Below are 9849 nucleotides of genomic sequence, written 5' to 3' on the forward strand. Positions count from 1 at the left end.
TCGGTTACCATTCAAAGAACTGAAAAAAGAAGAAACAGTATTTCGAAAATTTACGGAAAAAGAGTTATTTACAGTTCGAATTAGTTATAATCAGGATGATCATCCAGCTAAATTAGTTTTAGACAGTAGTAAAAAGTAGAACAAATAGTAATTAAAATTAAGAAACATCTTAAAAAGTAAATGTTTGCTGCGCAAACAAAAGCTGTATCAAAACAAAAAAATATATTGCAAAAACAATGTGGTAAAAAATAGTTCATTTAACGATGTACGTAATACGAGTATGCCAGCTTAGGCGTTTTTTTATCCTAAATTTTCATCTCACATAACAAAAATGAGCTTTTACCATACAATTTAGTACTTGGAGGAAAGTTTTTAAATATGTCACTGTCTTAAGACGAGTTTAATACAATTCCATTTAACTCCACCACCTCGTATTACTTTTTAAATATGTGTTAAATTCACTCCGTAGGAAATGATCAAAGAAAAAAATAAGATGCATTGTAATTGTTGATCTGACCCCCTACCCTTTCGATTCCCCATCGACCAACTAAGCTGAAGTTAAAGTTTCAGCATCCCGACACTCTAAAGGTCTAGTTAAATAAGAGAACTGCTGAAGTTTAATCGCAACATTGTATGCAATCTGTTGAAAAATTACTCAAACCCAATGAAGCAAGAACAGAACACACGATACCTTCTATGTCCACTCTTTCGGAAGGATACCTTTCTTCAACCTATCAGTGCAAGACAATTTAAAAAAAACTCCCAAAAATTCCTCTCCTTTCAGTTCAACTGGGCTGTCCAGTGCTTCGATTCGAGGTAGCACCGTTTCGGGATCATTAATTACGATCCCGACACAGAAAAAAAGTACTACACATCAGAAGCCGGGCGCAACAACAACAACCGAAGCAACATCATCACGTCAAACAGGAAATGGGTTTCTTTGGGATATGTTCTTGTCTTCTGGTGACCCACCGAAAGCCGAGATTCGAGCAGCGATCGGCTTCGGTTTGAGTGGTGCACAGCCGTGGCGAGGAGTCAAATTTCATAAAGGTTTCAGTTTTTTCGGCCTTCTTTAGTTGCGTGGTAAAGGATCTCGACGGTTTTTTTGTCTGGTTAGTTGCTGTTCATCTAATGTTTACACATAAATTTCCCGTTTTTTCCTCGCTCTGGTGACGACCGAAAGGTTGAAGAGCAGATCTCGGTGGATTATGAGTGGTGTGGCGTTCGCAAGTTGGCATATGTGTGTTTAAAGACATGGATGAGGGAGTAGCGCGAGTATGTAAATCACCAACCAAATGAGTCAAGTGGTTGCCCCGAATTGTTGCGGAGATTTTCGTTTTTTTTTCTCCTAATGAGCAGTTGAGCAACAAATGGGCTGAGAGGAAATTTGTTTCCACCAGAACAAATCGTCCAGAAGGCGACTAGAAAGAGGGAGGAAAGTTTCTGACTGGAAAATTATCTCGATATAATCATGCGACTAATAAGCACGTTTGTTGGGTAGGAGTTGGTAGATCAAGTGGAGTTTGGATGATAAATGATTCATAATCACTATATAGATTGCTGGATCGCGGTCCTCATCGTCAATGCCAGAGAGAAATGTTCAAAGTGGAAAGTAATACTGCATTTCCGCTACTGAAGTTTGAACAGGAATGCTGAATGGTGGGATTTTCTCGATCTCGATTCTGAGAATTCGTCGACATTTTCAAGTGATTTCGGCGATTGATGGAGCTGCAGATCAGCATGAAGATGATGTGATGAAGCCAACAAAACTTTTAGCACAGATTTTGAAACATGAACCCTTGACCTCGAGTTCGAACCGGATGGCATCAAATTCATGGAACCACTCATCACTTGGAAACGGGTATGGTCGCATGGACGATCATCGATGGGTGCGAGCAGATCAATGAGCTCAGCATGGAAGGGGGAAAGTATATTGGGTTTCACTGTGCCCCTCTATCTCTGGGTAGAGTTGGGGTTCTAACTGAACGGTGGATGAAATTGAAACCCAACCACCATCATCATTGGTAGGACTTCCCGAAAATATGTCAAACAAGCTCACCCACTACTGCCCAGAAGCAGACCTTAGTAAAGTGGTTTCAGCTTTTATTTTTGGCGAGCGGTCCTGTTCCGAGAAGCTTGATGAAGCATGGACTTGTAGATGTTTAACCTTAGTTAGATCTTGAGGTTAATACCGGCGGGGGACCGAAATCAACGTTCATTCAAATGTGCAACGTGCGAAATTCAACCACCACCACAATCGTCAACAATTATTTATTTAAAATTTTCGGATAAGAAATCGAAACTCGTAGTGATTAGTTATTTTGGAAATGGCATTGGAAAAATGCCTAGAAATTATATAACTTTAATTAAAAACAAAACCGCGATGATAGATATGTATATATATATATATATATATATATATATATATATATATATATATATATATATATATTTCTTGCATAAATATTCAAGCTTTTAGTGTTTGGCTGGCTCTAGTTTACAACAGTTACCATATTTTTTTAATGTAAATTCCAACAGCTGAATGATCTAAGTTGTCAGAACTTAGATGTTTGTATTTCTTCCATCACCTATATAAGCCTAATAGAAGAGATACTACTTTTGTTATAACTCATGTGTATCATGCTCAAAAAGAACATTCTAATAAAGTGTAATTATAGAAAATGGACGGGGCTTCATTGATTTAGCGCTTTTGATAGAAATTAAACCAAAGACGGACATATTTGCTAAGTTCCTATCATGGTGCTAAAAAGAGTATTATTTGATAAAAGGTAGTTTCAGCAATGGTTCATAAGTAACCAAAGCTAAAATGGTCTCTATCGTGTTTGAAATTCGAAATGTGATCTCGAACAACTATTTTCAATATATTCCATTAAATGTGTCTTTTGCCTTTCTCGTACACTAAGTGCACCGCTAAATGTTCGCTACAAAGACAAACTTTGTATACATACATACACTGACACGATACACTTGATTGCTCGGGATCGACGTTGCGGATAGAACTCATTGAAGAGACCACAGTGGTTGACTCAAACAGTTTGGAAAGGGGAACTCGGCCGCATGCGCTTCGGAGGTAATTAGCCATCGGTTGGTCCTGAATTTTGGGCTTCACACGGAAACACATTCATGATCCACCTGTCTTACGCGGATCCAGACGCTTGGGGGCCAAAGCCGTTCTGGCCGAAACAATTTTCTGCTGACCATTGATTTCCGATGGTAGTAAACGACGATATGTCTTGTGAAGGTGTCATGAATATACGGATGATTCCGACTATCTAGTACAGCTACACTTTCAACTGGCCATACAATATACCGTCGATAAGTTGCGGGTTTAGTCCAGAAATGTTTGCACCTGACCGTGCTTGGCGTTGTGTACAAACTCCCGTGAAAAAATCTCTTGTTGACATTGCGCTCCGTTGTACTCTTGGAAAATAATATACCCATCTTTCTTGCCTGCTCGATTTAGTGGTGACGAATGCTATTTAAACCGACGGATATAGGCCTGTTTCAAGGTTTCAAGGTTTCATTCCAAATCAACGTTGTTGATACTGCTTTCGCCAATCTGCTTGGAATGATGCCAGCATTTCCGATTCAACACCAACCAAATCGGTCCGTGGAACCAGCGCATTTCTAACTGCATTTGTGTCGCCAGCATGCCGTTAGAAGGGTGGCTTCTCTAGCAACGTGTTTCTATTTACTTTATTTCGTAACGTGCTGAATTGCTAGGCTAACCAGATAATTTCGGTGAATAAACAGGACTAACGCACTCGCAAAACGGGACACGTCAAACCACCTTGTGACAAAGTGACAAAGCTGTGTGTGGAAATTTCAGAATTCTAAGCTTAATTTTCATTTTCCGTGAAAAAGGAAGAGAAGTATTTAAGAGTGAATAGTTCACCACCATTACCTTTTAAAGTTGTGGAAAAATACTATATTTCACTCTTCAAAGGTACTTCAAATTACGCATTTTTCAATATTAAAAATAATACAGTCAAACCTCCATGAGTCGATGTTCTTTGACTCGATATCGACTCATGGAAGTAAATTATGCCATATTAAAAAATATTTTCTGGGCTACTGTGATGGTCCCTTCAAACAGCTTCCCAGGGATTTTCTATTCCACATCTCGATATTTCTATGAGTCGATGGTCCCTTCAATATCGACTCATGGAGGTTTCACTGTATTTGGAATTTCATTTTAATCCACTCTTAAACATGCCTTAAAGATTCTATTATTGACCAATATTAAAAACTTATTCAATTCTGAACAATTGAAAATATAGCAAAACATAGTTAAAGTACACTGCCTACAGGCGGTCTGGGATATTAGAGCTAAGAAAAATAGTAGTTTGTGCAACTAGTTGCAAAAAGATGATTTTTTCAGCACGAGTTGTACGTTGCAAACATGTTGCAAATATTTTGGCGGTAATTGAAAAAAAAAACAAAAATACGAGCGAAAAAATCGTGTAAAAACATAATTCTATGTTTTTTATTTCATTTATTTTTTCCCGTTGATATGGTTGGCACATGAGAATAAATGTCAAATCAGTTGTTTTTATTTGGAACCGATTTAAATTACCTAACACATCGGAATCATTGTCCCCTGAGAGACCACCATGAGACCAAACATGATCTTCCAAAAAGGTGCAATTCATGCAATTTCGCAGCGGAAAATAAATAGTTAAAATAAATCCTGACCAATGTAAAGACAGGTTTGCAGCTTTGAGATTTACGCAGGATTTTTGTACCAATGGGCCGAAAATTTAATTTTCCATAACACGATCTTATAAATCTCGCCCATTGGAAACACATGGGAGCAACATTTACAAACAAATTCCTGAGCATCTGTAAACTAACCTTGAAGAACGTGATCAAAATCCGACCGAATTTTCCCGAGGTTTAAAACTGCCTTAAACTCGATTTTGTTCAGTTGATTTATTAATTTCTGTATATAATTTTAATAAATTATTTGTTCATGTCGTCTTTTTTTTTTACAGTAGATGATTTTGAAATATTCAGAATTAAGGCTAGTACGCTGCTGATAAGTACTGTCCAAATAGATAGGACTGCTGACAAGTAGAGAAAATTTCGTACACCAATTGCGTAAGCACTTTGGGGGTGAGGGGGGACCCGCCATTTTCTTACGCGCCATATAAATAAAAAATTTGTTTGGGAAAAATCTTACGTGGTGGGAGGGGGGTTTAAAAACCCAGAAAAATTGCTTACGTAATTAGTGTACGGCCCCTAATGCTTATGACGCCTGCTGGGTAAAGTAAATGGAGCTGTCTCTTTTCCTTGTGAAAAAATATTCCCCATAAAAAATTTGACAGCTCCGAAATTTCACCATCACCCGACGAAATAGAGTGCAAAGAAAATCGACCAATTTTTACACAAATATCGTCGAGTACTTATTTTCGTCGGTATATTTTTTGGACTACCAAATAGATGCATACACAATTCTTCTATTTTTGTACCGATTTCGTCGTACATCATTGTCCCTTCTATTTCATCGTTAGATTTATCGAACTGTTAGATCAGTAGTTGAATGCATCTATAGAATGGTCGGCAATTTTTCTATATGGTTGTTTGTTTTGTTTTTATTGAAGAATACAAGTTTAAAACGAAGTCAAGGGAATATAGTAAGTTTAATTGTTTAATATTTTATTGCAAGTTTATTCAGTACTATAGTCAAATTTATTTCTATAGATATTATCATAATGGAAAGTAGATCGACCCTATGGCGGAAGCAGAAAAAGCAGAGAAATTGAAGCAATATGATCAAAAGTATCGAAAGTATCTAGAATGTTTAGACAGTGATGATGGGGAAGGATTGTGTTTGGAAGCAAATGTCGTCGAGGATCAGATTTGCGAAAATATGCCACCGGAGCGGGATGATACGGAATATGATTATCCAGAATCACCAGAAAGATTTATGCAGATAACTGAAGGTTTTTTCAGTGATTCGTTCAGGTAAATGTTAAATTATTCTTTGTCGTTTTCTTTTATTGCCATTGATGGTAATCTCATGAAGTACTAAGTGTTGGTTTTATTTATCTGCTCTCTTAACAGCGATACCGCTCAAGAAGACCACCGGAAGAATCTTGAGAAATTTGAAAATACTGCAGAAGGCTATGAACATTCCACCGTAAATGTTCCTTTGAAATACCGACTCGCACAATTCGGGTCGCAGTACCATTTGAGTGTTGAAGCTACAAGAGTGTTATTAGAAATCCTTCGTGATTAAGATCTAGACGTTCCAAGAAGTCGCTTAACTTTGTTGGAAACACCTGTAAGTCCAATAGTACCAAAAAAAGTTCATCCTGGGGAATACATCCATTTTGGAATAAAAAGCACTCTAGCAAATTTAATGGATGATCCAATAGTATCAGTAATGGAGGAGATAAGTCTAGACATTAATATCGATGGTTTACCAGTAGCAAAAAATGGAAGATGCTTATGGCCTGTACTTGCTGCATTTCCAAACGTATCTAAAATATCTCCGTTTATTGTTTGATGTTACGCAGGTCTCAAAGAACCTTCCTGTTTTGATGATTTTCTCGCGGAGTTTATGGTCGAAATCAACGACTCGATTAAAAATGGCCTCAAATTGATTCACAATTCATGTGTGCTTCGCAAAAAGTTCAATGTACGTTTATTTATTTGTGATCGACCAGCGACGTGTAAAATAAGTGGTGTAGTGTCGCACGTAAGCAAACATGGTTGTCCAAATTGTGATCAAGTTGGTAGTCGTATTAACCGCGTAACTGTGTACTCTAATAAAGAATGTCAGTTTACGGAGTAGAACGTATAATGGGGCTGGATATGATTCTACAAGTTGGAGTTGATCCTATGCACACATGCCACCTAGGAGTAACCAAGAAGATTTTAGAATCCATGTTCGGAAAAACGAAAAAAAGAGGATACGCTGGACGCAGATTACGAAAAAGTGAACGAAGTAAAGCAGGTTATTTTAACTATTTTAGACTTATATTCAAAACTATTTTCCAGGATTGTTCTACTTCGAGATAGGAAAATTCATTCTGAAAGAATTTGCAAGACGACCAAAACCTTTCGACGATTTGCCTAACTTTAAAGCAACGGAATATCGGTTATTCGATACATATATCGGTCTGTTGATTGTTTTCAAATTCTTCGAGAAAGATCAAAGAGAACATTTTCTACTGTATTACTGTGCGCTTCGCTTGCTATCTAAAAACAATCCTTCTGACGATGATGTAGATACGGCTAGAAAACTACTTAAAGAATTTGTTTATTTTTTTTTTCTAAATTCTATGGCGCGTCAAGTCTTACACACAATGTTCACATGTTGTTGCACATTGCAGATTATGTAGAGCTTTATGGAAATCTACCATCTTTGCGTTCAGGTATGAAAACTTTATGCAAGAAATTAAAAGGAATTTAACGAAAAAACACCAATTTTTGCAGCAATTATATAAACGCACCGTTGAACAAGAAAAAATTGATGCAAAGCCTGCATTTAAAAAGCAGTTTACTGATAAATTCAAAATGAAGAAGTCGCTTTACGGTTGCTCATTTGCATACCGCACTTGTTATTTCGATGCAAAAAAAAGAAATAAGTGCAAATCGCAAAGATGATTGCGTTATGGTTGATGGATATCCGGTGAAAGTTCTTGGTTTTGCAATAGGTTGTGATGGTCAGTGAGGAGCAATAATTAAAAAAAATTCTACCATACGTCAATTTTTTAAAAACACCAAATGATTTTGCAAAAGACGTTGAATTTATTGAACTAGATGTCATAGGAGAAAAACTGATAAAAGTTCCTAGCAACAATGGCTTTCTTATAGTAAATTTTCTTCATATAGGATACGAGTAGCCCATATTTGTATATAAATATTATAATAAATAAAATAATTAGTTGAGTTATGCCTAATTGAGACTTCAAGCATTATCACTATATTAAGAGTATCTTGATGTAAATATAATGCAACTGTTTTTCACTGGGAATAATTTATATGACTTTTTATATCAATATACTCTTTATCAAGTGATAAAGCTTTTAGTTTGAGAATGCTAATAATCACACGTGTTAAAAACAAAAGATAAAATATTTATTTAAAAATCGAAATCGGCTAACATTAATTTATGAATATATGAATATGTTATTAATCTAGCCTCGTTAGGTATGTTGCTGGGGCACGGCTGTGCGAGTTTCGGGAAAAGTTCAACATTTTGCTGAGATCCCGGTAAAAAAATTAAGTGTGTATGATTTACGAGAAATCTATTCAGATGGCAGCACTGTGACTGTCCTATTTTCTATCCACTCACTCGATTCGACTTGCTTGCCGTAAGCCTTCTGTGTCATTCAATATTAAAATTAATGTGCAAGTAATTTACCGCCGATTATCATGAGCGAATCTAATTCTTTACGAAAATACCTGGAGCGCGAGTTTGGCCGCATCAATGCCCGAATTGATAAAGGTATTTATGAATCTAGTGATTTTTCTATTATAATCAATATTTTCTTTCAGTTGAGCAACAGAACCAGGATATACAAGCACATCAACGGGCAACACGAGATGTTGTAGTAGATTGCAACGACCGAATTAAATACATTCAGGAAACTATGGAACCTCCCGTAAGGCGAATGTTTCCATTGGGAACAAGAGAGCAGGTGGAAACCGCCGTCAAAATGTTCGAGAATGTTGACCACTCAGAATCCCTCAAAAAGGAAATTGCATACGTGTTAGGCAGAGCCAATAAAGAAGACTGGCTTCGCTCAGTATTCGCTGATCAGCTAGTATCCAGCTATCATACTTCGGAAGAAATCCGAAACTTGAATTTCGTAAAGCATATTATCCGTAAGTTATGGTAAATTATATGTCTATTGTATATATTTACATACAAATATATTTCTCGGGTACTTATTCCAAAGGACGCATGTGATTTTGTAAACAAATATTCAGACGTCGATTTGTCCGATCTGATTGCCCTCCCACGCAAACCATCACCATAGACAGATAGAGGGAGGCTTCGGCTACCTGTTAATGGTGTTGGTTTGCGTGGCAGTGCCATCAGATCGGACAAATCGACGTTTGAATATTTGTTTACAAAATCACATACGTCCTTTTGAATAAGTACCCGAGATTTATTCACATAGGAAACATCACATTCACAGTCGACAAGCAGTTCACTGCGCTGGTGAACCATTCGAGGGGAGGGCGTATTCCCAACGCCGTCCAGATGCAATAAAGCAAACTCTGACGGTCTCAAAAGAGAATGTTCCGCCGGCGAAGAGTGATGCAGCGTAATACAGCAACAGTTCGCTAACTGGGCGCCTTTTAACTGGACTGTTTTTTAACTGGGCGTTCGCTAACTGGGCCAAAGCCCAGTTAAAAAGCAGTTATCCGTCAAAAAACAACAACAAAAACTCGGTGACGAGGGGATTCTGAATGGTATATTCTTTAAGCTTCATGTAAAACACGATCACAACAATGCATCGCGAATTCCCTCGTCAGCCCAGTTAAAAAGCGGCGTTCGGTAACTGGGCTGGTGTTTTATCCCAGTTAGCGAACGGTTGCTGTACTTTGGTTGTTGGTGAAAACCGTCAGGTTGAAGTGCAATACGAATTTTCATCAGATTCCGATTCTCGTGATGACGACGTTGAATCTCCGGCATATTCTCCAATAGGCAAAAGATAGATAGTTCGTTAAGTCAGCTACTATCCTGATGATGTGTATTTTAACTTCATGTTGCATTAGTATAATGCACATTTCCTTATCTTACTTCGTTTCAGAACAATTTCTTTTTTCGAAATTTTTTTATCATCAGCTGCAATAAATATTGATTTC

At 37.3% G+C, this 9849-nt stretch overlaps 1 protein-coding gene across 1 annotated transcript; it reads left to right on the top strand.

Moving 5' to 3' along the window:
* The first annotated feature begins 8357 nt into the window (after positions 1 to 8357).
* On the top strand, positions 8358 to 9250 carry LOC134210449 (uncharacterized). Its single transcript, XM_062686493.1, has 3 exons — positions 8358 to 8479; positions 8530 to 8859; positions 9159 to 9250. Exons 1-3 carry the CDS (start codon positions 8407 to 8409, stop codon positions 9248 to 9250), a joined length of 495 nt encoding a protein of 164 aa, XP_062542477.1. The 5' UTR covers positions 8358 to 8406.
* Positions 9251 to 9849: the final 599 nt, after the last annotated feature.

The sequence above is a fragment of the Armigeres subalbatus genome, chromosome 2 (genome assembly GCF_024139115.2).
Source record: "Armigeres subalbatus isolate Guangzhou_Male chromosome 2, GZ_Asu_2, whole genome shotgun sequence".
NCBI lineage: Eukaryota > Metazoa > Arthropoda > Insecta > Diptera > Culicidae > Armigeres > Armigeres subalbatus.